Source organism: Dermacentor silvarum, chromosome 6 (assembly GCF_013339745.2).
Source record: "Dermacentor silvarum isolate Dsil-2018 chromosome 6, BIME_Dsil_1.4, whole genome shotgun sequence".
Taxonomy (NCBI): domain Eukaryota; kingdom Metazoa; phylum Arthropoda; class Arachnida; order Ixodida; family Ixodidae; genus Dermacentor; species Dermacentor silvarum.
Genome location: NC_051159.1, coordinates 158440784 through 158460271, shown reverse-complemented (window position 1 = coordinate 158460271; position 19488 = coordinate 158440784). Strand labels below are relative to the sequence as shown.

Below are 19488 nucleotides of genomic sequence, written 5' to 3'. Positions count from 1 at the left end.
ACTTGACTTGTGGGAAAGCTGCTGGAGAAGATGGAATAACAGTCGATTTAATAAGAGACGGAGGAGATGTTATGGTTGAAAAGCTTGCGCCTTTATACGCAATGCCTTCCGACTTCAAGTGTACCAGAGAACTAATCCATAAGAAGGGAGACGTTAGCGAACTGAAAAATTATAGGCCCATTAGCTTGATATCAGTACTGTATGAAATATTCACGAAGACAACTTCCAATAGAATCAGGGCAACACTTGACTTCAGTCAACCATGTCCATGTCATCAATCCATGTCCATGTCATCAATCAGCTAATCGAGAAATATGCTGAGTACAATCAACCTCTCTATATGACTTTAAGAACACGTTATTTTTGTAGTCATATCCACGTTTGAGACGAAGTCTCGTACAACACCCGCCAACACAAGCCTCGCAGTCACATATCCCGTCATTCCCATGATGGCACATCGCCCTTTAAGAAAATCGCATAGACGGTGGCGCCAGATTACCCTGTAGGTCTTATAGTGAGGAACTCTACACCTATAGTGGCACATGCTCAATTACTACTATCTAGATAAGTACATACATACGCACATACATACATACATACATACATACATACATACATACATACATACATACATACATACATACATACATACATACATACATACATACATACATACATACATACATACATACATACATACATACATACATACATATAGACATACTACTAACGACCAAGATAAGCAACCTATTGACACCTGTTGACTTTATGTGACTATTAACAAAAATCGAGCCCCTCGGCTCCCGTTCTTCTTTCTCTATTGACAATTTAACACTTAACGACAGTGATCTCCTAAAATCTTTTTGTCGTCGCAGGCAATATAAAGTTCTCGTAATGTAATCCAATAGTTCTGTTACATGTTGAAACAAATTACTTATTCTATGTGATTTTCAATGGTTTTATACTTTTAGCACTGGTCCTTGCATTGATCTATGCTAATACATATATTTTCTGCTTAGTAGCACCAGCCTGCCCATTAACATTAATTGTGTCAGGCGTCCGGAGCTTTGTCAAGACGCAGTAAAGCGGCTTTTACAGCGAAGCTGTGTGTGGCTAGCCGATTCGTCCGTCTGTCGCCTGTGCGCAGAAACTATCATCATCAGCAATAGCTCGCGCGTCGTCGTCTTCTTCCTGGCTCATTGGCGCCTCTCGACGCGACTGCGCCAACGCGCTCGCGCCACTGCTCCCGCGTTCGTCGTCATCGTCGTCTTTCACAGATGGCTCTGTTGCCGCTGATCATTCCAGCGTAGAATTTCACTTCTCTTCTGTCGTCGTAATGGGGAGGCCGCGTTTACGGGGGTATGAGTCATTGCTTAAGGGGGTATACGAGCCATTCATTGTCTTACGGTGACGGACAGATTTAATTTTGAAACAATTTAATTTTGAAAAATCGCAAGCGGCAATGTCACAACGGCGGACTGCGGGCATACCGTCAGCGACGTCGTTCTTTCCGTCGCAGCCGAACGTATGTGTAACTTCATTAAGACATTAAGCAACACAAAGACGTAACCGATAAACGAGAAAGACCTTAATGAACCATCGGGATTAACCCAGTCATAAACACCGGGGCTGCACGTTTCAGCTTCTCTGGTTAACCATCTGTAAGGGACGAAGTTGTAAAAAAATCACCAAATGAAGCGCTTAAGTCTGCGCTTGTTTGCTATCCAATGGAATGAAAACTTTTAACACATTTGCAGGCGTATATATGCTTGTTTTCTTAGCAAAAACAAGTTACCGTTACATCTTTATTTTATGGTTGCCAGCAATGTTAATTTGGTATGCAGACAAAGTCTTTAGACTAACCAGAGCAAGAAGGGTTGCTTTACAATATAGCGTATGTTAGAAGTGCCTGCACATATTTGGCTCCATCAGGTGTTTCGCTCTCGCGTGGTGCGCGCAATTACTTGTGGGGAAAAAGATCCTGCGCAAATGTATGTCAATCTGAGCAACTGATGCATCAAAGACTGCGAAGCTGCATAAGCGACTTCTCGCGCTCTTCGGAAGTACTAAGCGTCTCTTTGTTGGCGGTTCTTATTTTACAGCGAAGCTATATATCGCTAGGTTCTGGATAAAGTCCCTAGATTTTCTGCTCTTTTTTAAAGAAAGCAAAAAAAGAATATCTAGGGACTTTAGTTCTGGCGGATCACGTCCGCGGTCAGAACAACGCGTAGAGCAATAGTTGACCGATCCTGGTGATTGTGCAGGAAGGGTCGAAGCTCAGTCAATGGCACATACCCCTGTGATGTGGGCCGATCCTGGAGATAGTGCAGAAAGGGTCCAAGGTCAATGGCACATACCCCTGTGGGCTCGGGGATCTGTAACGCACCCTTGAACTACCCTCCTCACAGGTGGGGCACAAAGCGACAAAAACAATCTGCGTTAGCGATGAACGCTGTTGCCCAAACGCTAGTCTATGACGATGCGTGTCGAAACGTCAGTGATAAAACGTAATAGTCTACCAACCAATAGCTGTATCTCATTCTCTCCAGGCGTAGCCATTTCCGTAGCGACATCATCAGTTGCCCCTTGGACGCGGTATGGGTAAGATCCGTGTCGCTCACTCTGAAGAGGAAGAGCGGGACTTCAAGGAGCGCCGGCGCGCTCAACAGCGCGAATGGATGCGAAAGTGACGAGAAGCCGAACGCGCAGCGGCCCAACGTGCTGCGGCCGATGGTGCAAGGTGGTGTGAATCTAGTCACCTAAACTCGCTTTCACTCACACATGCAGCATATGGCGCGCGGCGACTCACCGAAGTTATGTGTTGTGTCTTTTCAATCATTTAACATAACCACCAAATTAAAAATTTCAAATATAATTAAACAAAAGCAATAGCTTCGCTGGTCTTCCATCTTCACATAGTGGAAGGGCTCTGAATTATTTGCTATATCAATTATATCGACCTTCCTGGCGAATTTGTGTCGTCGCCGTCGGCGTTGATGTCGTTGTCCATAGCGATTTATCAATATGCTAGATATATGCTATACATATTCTAAATATGTGTACATATTCTAAAGTTGCTCTGACCAAATTTATGGTATTCACTGATTTGTTCATTACAATTTTAGCAATTGCAGATCGCAAAGAACAGCCCCGAAATATTTAATTCGCACTGTGTGCTTTTTATTCTAAGCCATAAAAAAAAAAAAACAATATTTGGGCCCACGATCTCAAAGTGATGCGATTTTACTGGTACTGGTATCTACTGTTTATGGATCTGAAGTTTCACCGGGGGATGGTTTCCCGCCGTTCTCATCCAGTCTCGTCTCATGTCGCGTGGAGGTGTGACTCCCGCAACGCCTCTGGCGGCGCTCATGTCGCTAGCGTTCTCAAACGCCTGAGGGTGTGTCTCCTCGGTAGCAGAAGTTTTATTGCGTGCTGCTTCGAGCCATGTTGCATCTACATATGGTTACAACAATGTCCGGCAAGGAGTTGAAGCGCTACGCTAAAGCTTGCTGTCATGGTCAATGCATTGCTCTTTGGGCGAAGCTGCCAAATCTTTGTGACACATCACCTACGCCCGGGTGACAAGAGCGCTTCGGGGCTCCCACATGGGCTGTGTAGCCGGATGACGCCATCAGCTTTCGCCGTCGTAGTCATACAAAATCCTAGCTGGGCTCCAACGTGAACACAGTAAAATGCGACATGAGAAGCAACCCTTACGAATCACTGCCTTAAAGAAAAAAGGGCGCGCAAAGAAGTTGTATTTTCCAGTGAGGTGTGCGCGAGGTAACTGTTTTTTATAATGAATATATTTGTTTGTTTTAAAGCAAATTTTAGTGACCGCCACCTTGCAGGTTGCCTTGCAGCAATCACGGCGTCAGCTTTCGCCGCCGCAGCCGTACCCACTCCTAGCTGGCCTCTAACGTGAAGCTGGTATAATGCGGCGTGAGAAAAAAAATTGCTTCCTGCTTAAAAAAAAAAAAAGTAGCGCATATAAGTTAACCATGCGATTTAGATATATGCAAGGTAGCCTCTATATTATAAACGTTTGTTATAATGTTTCAAAGCAAATCCGGGATCCGACACCCATTGCGTTGCTATATACATTTGATTTAGACCGCGGCGTCGCATGACGTCGCACGCCGACCTTCATCGCCAACCGAAAACCGCTGCGGAAGTCCACATAGAAGCTTCGCTGTTAGAGGGCCGAGGGGGACGTGATGGCCCATGCTCTGGCGAAGTAAAACGTGTGTGGATAAGCAAAGCGGCGTTGCTCTTGTAAAAATTCGTTAAAAAGTGATCCAAAGCGTTATATGCGAGCACGATTTCAAACGGCCCAGTCATACAAGAGGAAATATTTAAAGTATGTAATTTAATTGCACGTGACTGAAACTCTTTCTGCATCTGCTCGAAAGAAACAGTTTAGTTGTAATTCGGTTGTGATTCTGCTTGGTCGTGCAAGTCTGCTGTCTTGTTCTTGTTCAGGTAAGCTTGGTTCATCGCGTTGATTTTTGGGTCGTTTGGGTGTTATCAAGGTTAGGTGGCGTTGGGGTCAGTGCAACAAGTTTCGAGAATTTGTGTTAACCAGTCGCGTTTTTTTTTCGTCACCATCTTTCAGTATAGGACAACGTCCAAGCACGTACGGCCCGGCATAACTGCAGCGTGGCATTTGAGATGGCCTTCAAATTTAAAGTCTTTTTACGCCACTTTTAAAATTTAGTTTGTGTGTAAATCAATATGTAAGCCGCAGATGAGGAGGGAGTTGCTGTGCTGAATGCTTATTGCATTTAACGCTCGATGGCTTGTTCTGAAGGAACCAACTATGAGGTCAATACGGTACTTGTACTACAGCTGGTGTCATTACCGAAATGACGCCGTGCCACCTACGAGATTTAAGTGATTTAATTTTCCCTTTACATTTGCAGTGCTGCTACATAAGGCACTCGGCGGCTGGAAATTCTTTATTTACGATAGTCCTGGCCATAAGGCCTTTACCGAGTGGGTTTTACGGCATCAAAAATACTAACTGGGTGCTTCAACAATTTGGTATGAAAAATTAAAACTGGCTGTTACAACAGGAAATTACATCAACAAAGTGTCAATCATAGAAAACAGGTAAACTACATAATTTGAACAGTAGTATAACACTTCGGCAATCAATTTTCTAATTTCTAAATGACGTCAATGAAGTGTCAGTCATAGAAAACAGGTAAACTAATAATTTGAACAGTAGTTATCAAAATACAAACTGGGTGTTACAACAGTAAACACATCAACGAAGTGTCAGTAACAAAAACCATGCACACTAATAATATAAGCCGTAGTATAACACTTCGGCAATCAATTTTCAAATTTCTAAATTACATCAACGAAGTTGAAAAAGAGGACGGGTTCCCGCTTGATATAGCGTCGCCATTTCGGCCTCCGCTATCTTCCCTGTAAATAAAGTGTAAATAGCCTTGGGAATCAGTTACACGTAACATTATTTGGTGGAGGTGCGGATTTGCGAAGTTTCGTCCATACTTTACGGACGCCCATTCTGTGTCACACTGATCACCACGCTCTCTACTGGCTATCCTCGCTCAATGACCCCACGGGACGACTCGCTCGCTGGGCTATACGCCTGCAAGATTATACCTTTTCCGTGGTATATAAGACAGGACCCACGCACAAGGATGCAGATTGCTTGTCCCGCTACCCCGTCGACGAACTGGCTGATGCGGACGCCATCGCTTCCAGTTTTCTCTGTGTCCCAGTTGCTTCAAATTGGCAACAAGCAACGCCGCGATACTTCGTTACGCGTCCTCATCGACAGTCTGGAGTCAACGCCTGGTGACGCCTCTCTCCGGATGTTTCTCCTCAAGGAGGGGACATTATACCGCCGCAATTTCGGTCCCCACGGCCCTGACCGTCTGCTAGTCATTCCATCACACCGGCGTTCGACTGTCCTCCGCCAGCTTCACGACGCTCCCTTGGCTGGGCACTTGGGCGTCTAGCGCACGTACGACCGTGTACGCCGTCGCTTCTTTCGGCCGGGTCTCGGCCCGCTCCGTGCGGCGCTACGTTGCCGCTTGTGAGCCCTGTCAGCGCCGGAAGAAGCCCTCCACACTTCCAGCTGGATGTCTCCAGCCAATCGACATCCCACCCGAACCCTTTTTCCGTGTTGGTCTAGACCTTCTTGGACCATTAACTCTCTCGGACTCCGGAAATAAACGGGTCGCCGTCGATACTGATTACGCTACGCGGTACGCAATCACCAGAGCCCCCCCGACAAGTTGTGCTACTGATGTCGCTGACTTTCTTCTCTACGACATCATTTTAGTGTACGGTGCTCCGCGCCAATTACTCACTGGACCGTGGCCGTAGCTTTCTCTCGGCAGTCGTTCAGGATATCCTCCGTTCCTGCTCGACAAAGCACAAGTTCAGCGCGTCCTACCACCCACAGACCAACGGCCTCATGGAGCGCCTCAACCGGACCATCACCGACATGCTGTCGAAGTATGTTGCGGCCGACCACCACGACTAAGATCTTCATTTTCCATATGCGACATTCGCGTATAATTCATCGCGTCACGACAACGCTGGCTATTCACCATTCTATCTCCTATATTGCCGAGAGCTCGTGTTGCCCTTGGACACTTTGCTGCCCTCGCCCGCACGTTCAGCCACTGAATACGCCCGCGACGCGATCGCACACGCCGACCACGCGCGCCAGCTAGCCTGCACCGGTCTCGAGGCCTGACAGGAACATCAGAGACGCCTCTATGATTGCCACCATCGCGACGTGCATTTTCCTCCAGGTTCTCTGGTGCTTCTCTGGTCACCCATCCGCCGTGTAGGCCTTTCCGAAAAGCTGCTGTCGCGCTACACTGGCCCATACCGCGTGGTGCGACAAATGACCGATGTTACGTATGAAATCATCCCCGCCGATCTCTCAGCGTCATCGTCAGCTGCAAGTGACATCGTTCACGTGGCGAGAATTAAGCCATATCACAAACCATTCACCGCGGATGTGTAGCTTAAGCACCGGGACGGTGCTTCTGCTGCCGAGGGTGCCGATGCGGAACAGCTGCCACAGTGTGGCTGCACTGAAGACGAAAAAGACGACGGGTTCCCGCTTGATATAGCGTCGCCATTTTGGCCTCCGTTATCTTGCCTGTAAATAAAGTGTGAATAGCCTTGGGCATCAGTTACACGCAACATCATTTAAAAGAATGGGAGCAATCATAGGAGTTCAGGTTTGTAATGACGTCATTATGCATTTTTCGAAAGTTTCAGCTGAGGTGAAACTTTGATGACACCGATGATGACAGGGCGTTCGAGTCTCTTATAGTTCAAGGTAGGAATGAGTGCATATCAGTCGATATCTATCTATGGCGCAACGAAGATCGAGTCATGCTTTGTCTTGAGAGTTCGCTTTTCTTTGGGGGGGGGGGGGGGTAAGATACAGCAATATTGATGTTAAAATGGTGTTTAGAAAGCAAAAATATCACCGCCCACGCACTTTGTACAGATGGTTAACCAGCGAAGCTGAAACGTGCGGCCCCGGTGTTTAGCAGTGGGTTAATTCCGACGCTGTATTGAAGCGTTTCTCAATTATTGGTTACATGTTTGTGTTTCTAGTGGAACGCAAGCGCCAATGGCGGGCGGATGCTGCTAACCACGATGCCGAGCTAATTCGAGATATCGAACGCATGTGACAACGGCGAGCCGAGGAGGCGACGTTGCGGGCAGAGCAGCGTCACTGACGGCGCAGCCAATGGCGCACGTGCTTGGGTACGACGCAGAGAACAGTGTCACTAACGGCGCTGCCAATGGCGCGCGCGCTTGGGCGCAACGTAGAGAACGACGTAACTGACGGCGCAGTCAATGGAGACCTTTATCGAAGCATGTGGCCATATACAGCTTTCGCTGTAAAAGACGAATTCTAGTCTTGCCACTAGGCGCCGGTGGGAGAGAGGTGTTTGTTGAAGCAGGCTTAAAATCTCTGTACCCGAGTCGGCAGAGGAATATTTGGCCAAAAAAAAAAATAAAAAAAAAAAATAAAATAAACCGTGCAAGTCTTCTTTGCACGCGTTGGAGTTCGTTTATTATACTCACTTAGACCGGATCCCATATGATGCTTGCGTACTCTATCGGTGCGCGCTTCACATTGGTTCGAAAAGCGGTAAGTTTTACAGAGACGCAAGCTTCAACTTTCTGCGCAGAAACCAAGTATTTTTTTTCGGCAGTGCGCGTGATAAGTGTTCCAGCTTAGGTTCTTGGTGATAGTTATCTCTAGGTATTTGAGTGTATCAACTGTTGCGAGTATTTCGGATTTCATAAACTATTTGTGATCCATTGCGATCCAGGGCACTCTTTAACTTCTTCGATATCCTGAAAATAATTGTTTTTGTTCGTTTATCTTGATTTTTCAGTTAAAAAAAGTTGTCGCAGTTTCACCCGAAAGGCGAAGCATCAATTGCGATAGCAACTTAGTAGAGAGCTATACGAAGTAAGGATAGTAGTTTTATCCGCTGTACAAACTTGGACATGCAGCAGCACCGGCAACACACAGCACTGTTGTCGACGCCGTCGGCGTTTTGCGCGCGTTCGCACAAAATGCGTGCGGCGTTGGTGACAAAATGCGTGCGGCGTTGGTGACTGCTTGCGCTGAGCCGTGCTCCCTCAAGGGCTGCAGAAGATAGCGCCAACCTTTCCCTTTCCCTCAAGAACCACTTATCTATCTGACTGTTGCCGGAGCCTCTGATATAAATAGGCACTTGGTGCCGCAGCTAAACGTCGCCTCCCTTCCCTGCCCCCCCCCCCCCCCCCCCCACGGCCTTTCGTGCGTCAGAAGAAGATAAGTGGTTCTTGAGGGAAAGGGAAAGGTTGGCGCTATCTTCTGCAGCCCTTGAGGGAGCACGGCTCAGCGCCAACAGAAGAAGGCGCGTTTGCTCTACATATATGGTGATTGTAAAGGAGGAAAGAGACGCCTACTTCTGCAGCCCTTAAGGGAGCACGGCACAGAACGCGCGTTTGTTCTCCGCCGTGCGTTCACTCCCCGTGAAAGCGCGCGTCCCTCGCGCCCTTTCACTCGCACATACAGCGTTCGGCGGCGCGCGGCGACGATTTCATATCCATTGACGTCATACGGAACCTCACGGCGACGGCGACGCCGACGGCAGAAATCTGCTTTGGAGTGTCCATATAATTGCTATCGCAATAAAAAATGAAATTATGTGATTTTGCATGCCAAAGCCGCGATCTGGTTATGAGGAACGCCGCAGTGGGGAACTGCGGAATAATTTGTACACCCTGGTGTTCTTTAACGTGCACCTAAATCTAAGTACACAGGTGTTTTCGCATTTCGCCCCCCATTGAAATGCGGCTGCCGTAGCCGGGATTTGATCCCGCGACCTCGTGCTTAGCAGCCTGACACCGTAGCCACTGAGCAACCACGGCGGATATTTTTCGGTTTTCGCACCACATTTCAAGTGGCCGGAAGAGCGACGCTCAGCGTTGTTTGATCATTGACGCCATTAATTTCCCGGTAAAGTAAACAATCATCTGCTTACAAACGCACGGTGATGTCTTGACTAAAACCGGAGCTGATATTATTGATGTAAGCCAAAAATAAACCGCGATATAAGACAGATCCCTGCGGTACGCCTGAGCTCACAGTTAAGGTGCTCGATTTCTTGTCATTTATTTAAATTACTACAGCTGGGTCGCTATTTTGCAGTGATGCCTTTAAAGTAATAATGACTTTTCGTGCTTATAGCGCTTTGTCAATGGTCAGAGCGACGGTCCGCTCACGATATCAACGTTGATAACGCGAGCGGACCGTCGCTCTGACCACTGACAAAGCGCGATAAGCGCGAAAAGGCATTATGACATTAAATGCATCGCTACAAAATACCGGCCCTGGTGTCATTACCGAAATGACGCAGTGCCACCTATACGAGAATTGAGCGATTTAATTTTCCCTGTGCATTCGCAGTGCTGCTTGATTATTCACTCGGCGGCTGGGGATCTCGTGAGCAACATTGTAAACTACGTCGCGTTTTCGCTGCGACGTTACTGATGGCATTTGTTTCCGCGTTGTTGCCCGCCAACAATCTTATTCTCGGCGCACCCTCTATAGTGATGCAGATATGTGCATGCTTGACGCTTCAAGCATGCTTCAAGTCAAGTACACTCCATTGCTGGGCCGTTGTAAATATCAGTACATTGCTCTGAAGATACGTTCGCCGGTCATCGCCGCTGTTGTTGCTGCTTGCTTTCAAATAGTAAATCTCATATTACAAAAGAACAGCGCAAGTCTTATCTACATTTCGCCCGAATTCTAAAGTTTGCGTATAGTGCGCCGTCATCATTGCAATAAAAAAGTTTTTATGTGAAAGCAGGTCTGCCAAGTAGACTTAGAACTCGCCGAAAATGTTTTTATGATCTGTTTTCTACAACGACACATGCGCGAGATTTCTTTTAGGTGGGTGTACTTGCATAGAGTTGAGACGAAGAAGAAGAACTCGTGCCGATCACCACATTGTTCAGGTCCAGTCTGTTCCAAGGTAAAGGCAACCGAACTGTCCGTCAAAGGTTCGCCATTCTCTGAACTCTGCTTACTTTCTCAACAGGGGCGCGATGAGGAGTCTTTTAGATCTCTCTAGGTGAACGAACAGATCCTTTGATAATGTGTTGGGCATCCCGACCACCAATGTACACCCTCGTTTAAAATATAACACGCTGCTTCCTTAAAATACTGCAGGAACAACTTGGAGCCGTGAATGTCGACTTCATCACAGAGGGGCCGTGCCTCTTCAGGTGATGAACTTTGTCGGGAGGTGACCGGGTCTGCCGTTCCAAACTCATTCCATTTGCCCGGAGACGAGCAGGAGACGCACCCACAAGGTAGGCATCGTGTGCGCATTATAAACAATTATGACTAAGGACGAACGCGTATGTTTGGAAGCACATTTTAAAGCAGGCTACCTGGATTTTGTGGTTGGCTGTGAAACTAAACATGGAAGGAGCTTCATCCCTTGCAACTTGTACGTATGACAGCGAAGCTGTTAGCCTTTAGTTGTTCGACATTTTTCGTGTCTGCGTGCGCGGCTGTCGCTCACACAAAATGTGGGCGAGATCCCGGAGACAGTGAAAAGAAGCGCGAAGCGGACAGCGTGCTGCTTCCGCAAAGGGCATCACATGACCTCTTCAGGTGAGATCATCACTTGACGAAGACGTCATCGCGTGACGTCACGTTTGACATGATGACGTCATTAGTTTACCTAATCAGGCGATATCTCCACGTGACGATGCCGTTATTCTCGTATCATCGAATTGCAATCCGAAGTTACCATGTCTGCAGCTTGTGTGTAAGTCGTACTTTACGAATTTTCTGACGCAATTTACTTTGAGAAATTCAATTAGTTCAATAACGCACTGGCGCTTGGCGGAGGGCCTAGGAGAATGAGGACGCATGCTGCACTTCCGCACAGGTGCGTGCGCGCGTGACATACGTGTGGACACAATGTACCTGTCCTTGATGCGTGGGCGCTCTGCCCATTGCACCTGTCGCACAGCGTGTGCTGCGACCGTAATCGACATTATGGCAAGCACTGTCCAAAAACCGCACCTCTACCTAGCAACCGCGACCACTCGGACCGTCCTCAAACGGTAGCTGGAAAAAGGGCTTTGTTTCTGAGTTTCTGCATAAAAGAAATACGTTTTCTTGTATATTCGAATTACAAAACGGAGCTATCATGCGTGAAGCTTGTGTGTGAGTCGTACTTTACGAATTATATGACGCAATTTACTTTAAAAAAAATCAGGCAGGTTTGCACTCGGTCGCGCAAAGCTTAGGCACAGCGAAGCTTACTGGCTGCTACTGCTAGGTATGAACTCGGTTGCTGCTAGGTCTTAACTTGGTTTAACTTAACTACGAATGTAGGAAGGTATTTTTGAGCGATTATTTTCGGAGGTACCTTCCCTTTCGCGACATTTTGCGTGTCTAGCGCTGGACGCGTGGGTGCCTACGAGCGAAAGCGCTCCTGGCATGCCACAAACGCAGGCAGGCTAACCAAGTTTGGTACAGTGCCAAGAACGCTGTCGCTTCCCGATGCGAAACGCGTTGGCGACATTTCGCGTGACTAGCGCTGGACGCGTGGGTGCCTACGAGCGACAGTGCTCCTGGCATGCCACAAACGCAGGCAGGCTAACCAAGTTTGGTACAGTGCCAAGAAACGGCAGCAATGGATTGCCGAAGTTCGGCGGGAAATATCTTGTGCTCACGCTTTCTTTTGCCAACTCGGTATTTGTTGCACTCGGTCATGATTACATGGATAAGCGACGAAGTACTGGAAGCCTGTAGGAGAGACACGTTGATTCTCACAGCAGATGCTCTTCGTGGCATCTTTTTATGCAGCTGCAACAATAAAGCAGTGTTGCTCTGATGTGTTACATATTAAATAGACGCAGAAGAAAAGAAAGTTTCTTCCAAACGAATATGCATTTATTTAATATTGTTACGGTGACCCAAGTATGTGTTCAAGTTCTATGAGCGCGCTTTTCTTTTGTTCTCTTTCAAGTTTATCCGGCGCACTGGGACTGGACAAATTAAGAGGCGCTCGACAGCGTGGCTAGTTACAAGAGAGGAAGATGGAAATATCTCCGCAGCCCCTTAATGTATACGAGAACAATAACACCGTACCTATTGATGCAATACTCTGTCTACATCAAAGCAGAAAAAAAAACATAATTTCTACGTAATTTCAGGGAGTGATGCTGTCAAAGTGTGATTAATGTATATTATTCTTCAATATAACGTGTTAGGTGGAATTCATTCTCTGTTATTTCGCAGTGACAACCGCGCCTACGGCAAACGCAGCACCTTCGACCGTGGCACTGGGGGAAGCCAGCGCCGCACCGCATGTTGCAGATAATAGCGGATCTCAAAATTCGGCCGCCGAGCAAGAAGCCACATCAGCGAATGAAGCGACGAATGAGCGTGCCGAAGTGCCAGGTGGCACTGGAGTAATTTCACCAGTGAAGAACATTGCCGCGGATTCCATCACGGTTGCTGAGATCCCGTCCATCGTTGCGGCTTCAGTAGCTTCGGCAGCATCCTCAGCAAGCAAGCCAGCTAACATCCAAGACCGCGAACCTGAGAGAGCAGCACATGACGCCGTTGCGGTGGCTTATGACTCGTATGGTGACAATGCAGAAAGGAGTGGGACCTTGTCGATTCCAGCTTATGCCTTCATCGCGAAAAGCCAAGTTATCACGACAGGGGCAGTGCCTGAGAATTTGCATGCAGCGGCGACGGGCAAAAACTCTGGAGGTGACACTACGAATGTGGACTCCTCGGCCGCAAATGCTGCCGTCCCGCTTGCTGCAGGCCAAAACGCGGCAGCAGCTCCGATGATCTCGGCACTGCCAGAGCTTAAATCCGCAGTGGTCGCTGCGCAGGACGATGTAGGTACAGAAGCAGAAGCCCTCAGGCGGCTGTACCTGACCATAGCCATAACTTACTTGGCATCGCTATCATTTGGATTATCCGTTGCTTACTCGTCGCCAGCGCTTCCAAGTATACGCAAGGTCATGGAGTTCAGCGAAGCCGACAGCGAATGGTTCGGCTCTCTTGTCATGCTTGGTGCAGTCATAGGAGGCCTAAGTGGCGGTAAGCGAGTGAAGCTTTAGAAGGAAGATTCAGCGAAATGTTTGCAATGGTTTTGGGACTTCTTGTAAAGCTTAGCCATGATGAGATGACAGGCTGTGAAAGTGTTGGGTCAGTTGTAGGAAGGTGAAGTAGGAATCCCGGAATGGTTGGTTAGTTGCTGGATTACGAATACATCACCGATACAAATGCGTATAGGGTTCGGCATGTTGAATGAATCTTGGATGTAAAAGCGGCATTCAGTGAGCCTTGGTTTGGTTGCTAATATTCTTAGCCACATCAGGTTCCCAAGAAACTACGTGATTTAATGCTACGTGATTTAACAAAAATTCGTCGCAACTTCGTGGTGCAGCACGGACATTGCAGAGGTATTGGCCAGATGCATTTGAGTTACTTGTAAGGGTGGAATGTATGCTGACTGCAAAATGCGAAGTAATGCAACGACACGTGTTTGGTTTAAAACCAATGTGCAAAGTATATGTTGGTGCAACGAGCCTACTCTTAGCAGTCATATACTTCATCGGTCAATCGTATTTGTGGCCACCTTTTTTGCGGCTTAGAAATGTTGGTAATGTTCGGAGGTGCATTGAGCTCTGGACTTGGTTTCTTTTTAATGACGACGAGCTTGCACTGGCTACTGAGTACCTATCTTTTATTAACATTGCCTGCATGATCCTTTGTTCGATACAGTAGCACAAGTCGTTCCACATGTGTCATGTATAATCAATTCAATGTAAATTCGCTGATGAGGACCATTTTGGTATCTTGAGCTAAAATCCGCAAAACGAAGTTCATGAGGCGCAAAAGTGCGTACAAGGCAACCTCTGACAGTCACATAACTAAAAGGTAAATGTAATAGATGAAATTGGCACGTTGCTACGAAGAATAAGGATTCGGTAATTATGGAGTAATAGCCACGAACAACACTGCAAACTAATAAGCACTTACACAAACACACTCACAAATTCTATATACAAACATGTAGTGATGAAATAGGGAACACCACATACTCTCAGTAAAAAGCGTAATCGTGCATATGATTATGAATATTTCACATTACAAGGAGTAGAGATGAATAAGCTACTATCGATGTTGAGTAAATCACACAAATGTAACTGTTGGAGAGAAAGTGGTATTAGTGATCATATTAGAAAGACTTCTTAAATTCGACCTTTTCTGCGTCTTATCTATGCCATGAAAATTCGCCAACTAAACAGGAATTCAATCATTCTGTTCCATATCAGCACCGCTTTGTTTTTGTCATTGCTACACACTTCTGCAGGCCGTCAAGTGAACACGATCGGCCGTCGCAACACTCTGATTGCCTCGTCACTCTGGTTCCTGGTCGGTTGGCTGTGCCTGGCGTTGGGAACTCCCAAGGCGGCGCTGTTCGTCGGTCGCCTGCTCACGGGCGTCGGCACCGGCATGGTGGCACTCGCCGTCAGCGTCTTTATCTCGGAGATCTCCCCAGCTAACCATCGGGGCCTGCTGAACACGGGAGCCAACTGTGTGCTGTGTTGTGGTGTTTTGCTCGTCTTCGTGCTCGGCAAGTTCCTCAGCTTCTCGCTGCTGGCGGTCTGCTGCCTGCTGCCGGCGGTCGCCATGAGCATCTTGTTATTCTGGTGCCACGAATCGCCCCGCTGGCTGCTCAAGAACAATCGACGTGACGAAGCCGCTAAAGCGCTGCGCTTCTACTTTGGTCCCGGTGCGGCGAGCGAATTGACCACCTTGGAGGCCGCGCTGTCGCACAAGGGTGGCATGCCTGCTGCGGGCTTCACCTTACGAGACATGGCATCGCCGCGCGTCTACCGGTCTTTCCTGTGCGTCCTGCTGACCATGACGATGCAGCAGCTGTCGGCCATTAGCTTGATCATCACGTTTACCCAGGACATCTTCGAAGAGGCCGGAACAACCATGTCGCCAGAGAACTCGGCTATTATTGTGGCACTTATACAGGTGAGGCTGCATCAGGTCTGTAGCATGAAGTTCGCTACTTTTATGGGAGTTCGTTAGACTGAATCGTTCATTCAATAAGTCTAGAAGATACGGACACATATGAGAGCTGTTGCTAGTGTTCATACGTATAGTTTGCACGTACGTGGTGTCACATCCGTCGTCTGTTCTGACTGCCCGCCATTGCTGGGTACTCGTTTGTATGGCGGTGTGTATTCGCCGTTCGCTTCGGTGCATATGCACCGCACGTTTATGGACCTGGAAACTGTACGATGGCAATTTCCTATCTGGAGTCATGCAGTACATTTGCCTGTAGGTGTCATTATCTGGCCCCCGGCATTTCGAATACAAGGGCCCGTCCATTGCATTGTGACTTTCTTTTAAGCCGGTCTGCCAACTGCTCACTCATAATCGAAAAGTCTGCGCCAGCGTCAACTAAAGCGGTCACTTCGTGCCCATCAATCGTTAAGAGTAGGTCGGCACTCACAAATTCGTCGGCGTTCCGTTCCTCCCGATTGCTCTGCTTATTTCTCAGTGATAATGAGGGATTTTCGGCAGTTCGACGACTTGCAACCTTCCCCCCGGAGGTCGCTGCTTTCAGTGTCCCCGCCGTGGGCTTGGAGAGCGCCCTCTTACCACGTCGGCGGAACTGCGACGGTTCGGCGAAGAATAACGTAACCGATACGGCGACCGTGACCGCAGGTTAGCTGAGCTGGCTTGTTCGCCATTGACACTGGCGTCGAAATGTGTATGTCTCTCTGGAAATTGTCGCGGAATGGCAGGTGACGTTTCCTGGATGCCATCCTGGCGATGAGGGCAAAAACGATAAATGTGCCCTGGTTCTCCACAGTGAAAACACAATGGTCGGCTATCAGCAGTGCGCCATACGTCGGTCTGCAAAGCTGGGGTCGCCTCAAATGCTCCCTCTTTATCCAGGCAGCAATAGGTGGCCGCTGGTGGTACTGCGGTACTGGCTCGGTAAAAAGTGGGCGACGGACAGTGTCCTGCGTAGCTGTATGCGCATGGCTCGAAGCGCGGCTCGGGACCCGGTTCGGAGAGTGGCTCAGGAGATGGAACAGCTTGCCGGATTTCTTGGCGGACAACTTCAGCGACCGAACCAACAGTAAACTCCTTCGGTGTCGTAGTTTTCTTCAGTCTCCTCGCGCACAATGACTCTTATCATTTGGAGCAGCGAGGTCTCGTCTATCACTGCCAGAACTGCAGCTCCTGCAGGCGCACCGTTAGTCAAGCGTTCGTATTGCCGGCAACGCTCCTCGAGCGCCCGCTCTATTGCTGTGGCTTCCTTAATGAATTCTTTCATTGTTGTAGGCGGGTAGCGCACACGACCAGCGAATAGCTGTTTTCTGACGCCGCGCATAAGATGGCTCAGCTTCTTCGAATCAGGCATCTTGGAATCCGCGCGGCGAAGCAAACGAGACATCCTCGGCAAACAATGGAAACACTTTCGTTGGGCTTCTGAATGCGCAACTCGAGAAGGCGTTGTGCATTACCTCGGCGATCAGTGCTTCCGAAGGTATCAAGTAGCAGACGGCAAAACTCGTCCCACGTTGTCAAATGTGCCTCGAGGTTTTGAAACCGCGTCCTTGCGCTACCTTGAAGAGCGAAGTACACGTTGGAAAACTTCTGGTCCGGACGCCACTGACTGATCTTAGTTACGCGTTCGTATTTATCCAGCCAGTCTTCGGTGACTTCATACGTGTCACCGTGGAAGCTGGTGGGGACTAGAGTGTTTTGGAACAGTCACCTGTGTTGGACTTGCAGGCGCCGTTTCCTGAGTCCCTGAGGTACGTCGCTGACAAAGTTCCTTGCAAGAGACCGAATTCCGGGCACAGACCTTGTAGGTGGCGGCTTGCGAGGGGTACACAGGTGTCTCGACGCGTGGATGATGTCTTGAAGGACTGGATGCAGGGCTACTCGTCTAATCATCATCGCCTAATCGTAAGGAGATGATGCGATACGCAGCACTTCCACCAGTGTCGCGGCTCACTGGAGACAAGAGCGGAGCGCCGCATTTAATCGAAACAATTAGGACAAGCGCTCAGGTCAGGCTTCTTCTCTAGTACCTCGCTCGCACACTCGAGGTCGTCGTCTTCGTCGTCAGCGTGGTTGGGCACAGATAGCGTCACGGCAATATTAATCTTTAACCCCACTCTTGCACTTTCTCGGTTAAGGTCCTCAATCCTCTGTTGTAATTCTTCCCCTTTGTTGCTGAATATGACAACGTTACCTGCAAACCGAAGGTTGCTGAGGTATTTGCCGTTGATCCTCCCACCTAAGTCTGCCCAGTCTAAGAGCTTGAATACTTCTTCTAAGCACACACACACGCACACTCACACGCACGCAGAGAGAGAGAGAGAGAGAGAGAGAGAGAGAGAGAGAGAGAGAGAGAGGAACACCCATGATAGACGAAGCTGTCAGCGCATTCCAACGCGCGTGGGGCGTGCTTTTTGCGCACCAAACACTCCCGCGTGTACCCGAAGATCACGTGATCGACTCGTCGTGGCGTTGGAACGGAGAGGTCTATTGGCAGAAGGAGCTAAAGAACAACAGCAATAACGTTAGGCCGGTTATTTTCGCATGATTGCCGCTATTATTCGGTCGCCATGACTTTAATGCCAGCGGCTCCGTCATGAAACCAGCAGCCATGCTCGGCTGCGCCGACAGCTGGCAATGGAGGTCGAAATGAAGTGCGCTTGCTCTAAATGGGTGTGCGAGAGAGAATGATCCTGTCATTACTTCAGAACACGTAAGAAAAGTTAAGCAGTGTAAACGCCTGCTTATTTTACTGCCATAAATTGCCGGTTTTACTCAATCACTGAATATTCAGCTAGATTACTTTTGCAGGCGATCTTCCTGGAGACCAGGCAATGAAGCAATCACTCTCTTTTCTCTAAATTATCAATCAACCGCAACCAAGACAAAGTGGCACAGTTACAAATTATGATTAAGACAGATTGATTGGTTGATTCAATCAATCAGTGCTTGTCACACCGTTCACATTTTTATTTGCTCCTCGTTTGTATAGGTAAGACATAAGCAGATCACAGTGCTGGGGCTCATGCTTTCTATTGCTTTATTGCTCTATTTCTATATCATGCTTTAAAATTTTTAAAGAGTGACAATTTGCGTGGTGACAATTGGTGAGAGGGTGCTGGGTAGGAAACTTTCATTAAACATATGCCAATTCGTTCATATGACAATATTCTGTCCACTGTAACGTCTCCTGGTCTCTACATTTCAGGTGGTGATGGTAGGAGTAGCCACTGTTCTCGCCGATCGCCTTGGCCGAAAAATTCTGCTCCTGTTTTCGTCGGCAGTGTCGTCAGTCTGTCTTGGCGCACTTGGCCTGTACTTCTACTACAAGGCAAATGTGGGCGACAGTTTCACCAAAGCCTACGGTTGGTTGCCGTTGACCAGCATCTGCATCTATTTTGTCGGCTACTCCGTGGGCCTGGGCCCGTTGCCATGGGTACTTCTGGGCGAAATGATTCCCCTGAAGGCCAGGGCATTTGCGACCGGAACTTGCACCGCAATTTTATTTTCTGAGGGGTTTGCTGTCACCATAAGCTACAGCGGTATGCGTGCTACCCTGGGCATGTCTGGGACCTTCTGGGTGTTTGGCGCCTCTCTTGCCCTAGGTTTTATTCTTGTTTTCCTATTCGTCCCTGAGACAGGGGGAAAGAACCTAGAAGACATCGAGAAGCTTTTTGGCGGGAGTTCACCGTCACAACACGAATCGCTCGTGAAGAACGAAGCTCAGAATGCGAACTAGTTTTATGTATTTTTGCTTTCGCGCGTTATTGACATGACAGTGTATTCGTCCACCCTCCATGTGATAGCATAAATGTTGCAATTTG

General features: G+C 48.2%; 1 protein-coding gene across 1 annotated transcript; it reads left to right on the top strand.

The window, feature by feature from the left end:
- The first annotated feature begins 10541 nt into the window (after window positions 1-10541).
- On the top strand, window positions 10542-19488 carry LOC119456983 (facilitated trehalose transporter Tret1). Its single transcript, XM_049669710.1, has 5 exons — window positions 10542-10581; window positions 10751-10893; window positions 12842-13660; window positions 14940-15613; window positions 18873-19488. Exons 2-5 carry the CDS (start codon window positions 10770-10772, stop codon window positions 19401-19403), a joined length of 2148 nt encoding a protein of 715 aa, XP_049525667.1. The 5' UTR covers window positions 10542-10581; window positions 10751-10769; the 3' UTR covers window positions 19404-19488.

Excerpts from the sequence above, each read along its gene's own strand:
- LOC119456983 (XM_049669710.1), top strand. The coding sequence starts at position 10,770 with ATGTCGACTTCATCACAGAGGGGCCGTGCCTCTTCAGGTGATGAACTT. Across the intron at positions 10,894-12,841 it reads GCAGGAGACGCACCCACAAG|TGACAACCGCGCCTACGGCA; the intron begins GTAGGCATCGTG and ends GTTATTTCGCAG. Across the intron at positions 13,661-14,939 it reads CATAGGAGGCCTAAGTGGCG|GCCGTCAAGTGAACACGATC; the intron begins GTAAGCGAGTGA and ends ACACTTCTGCAG.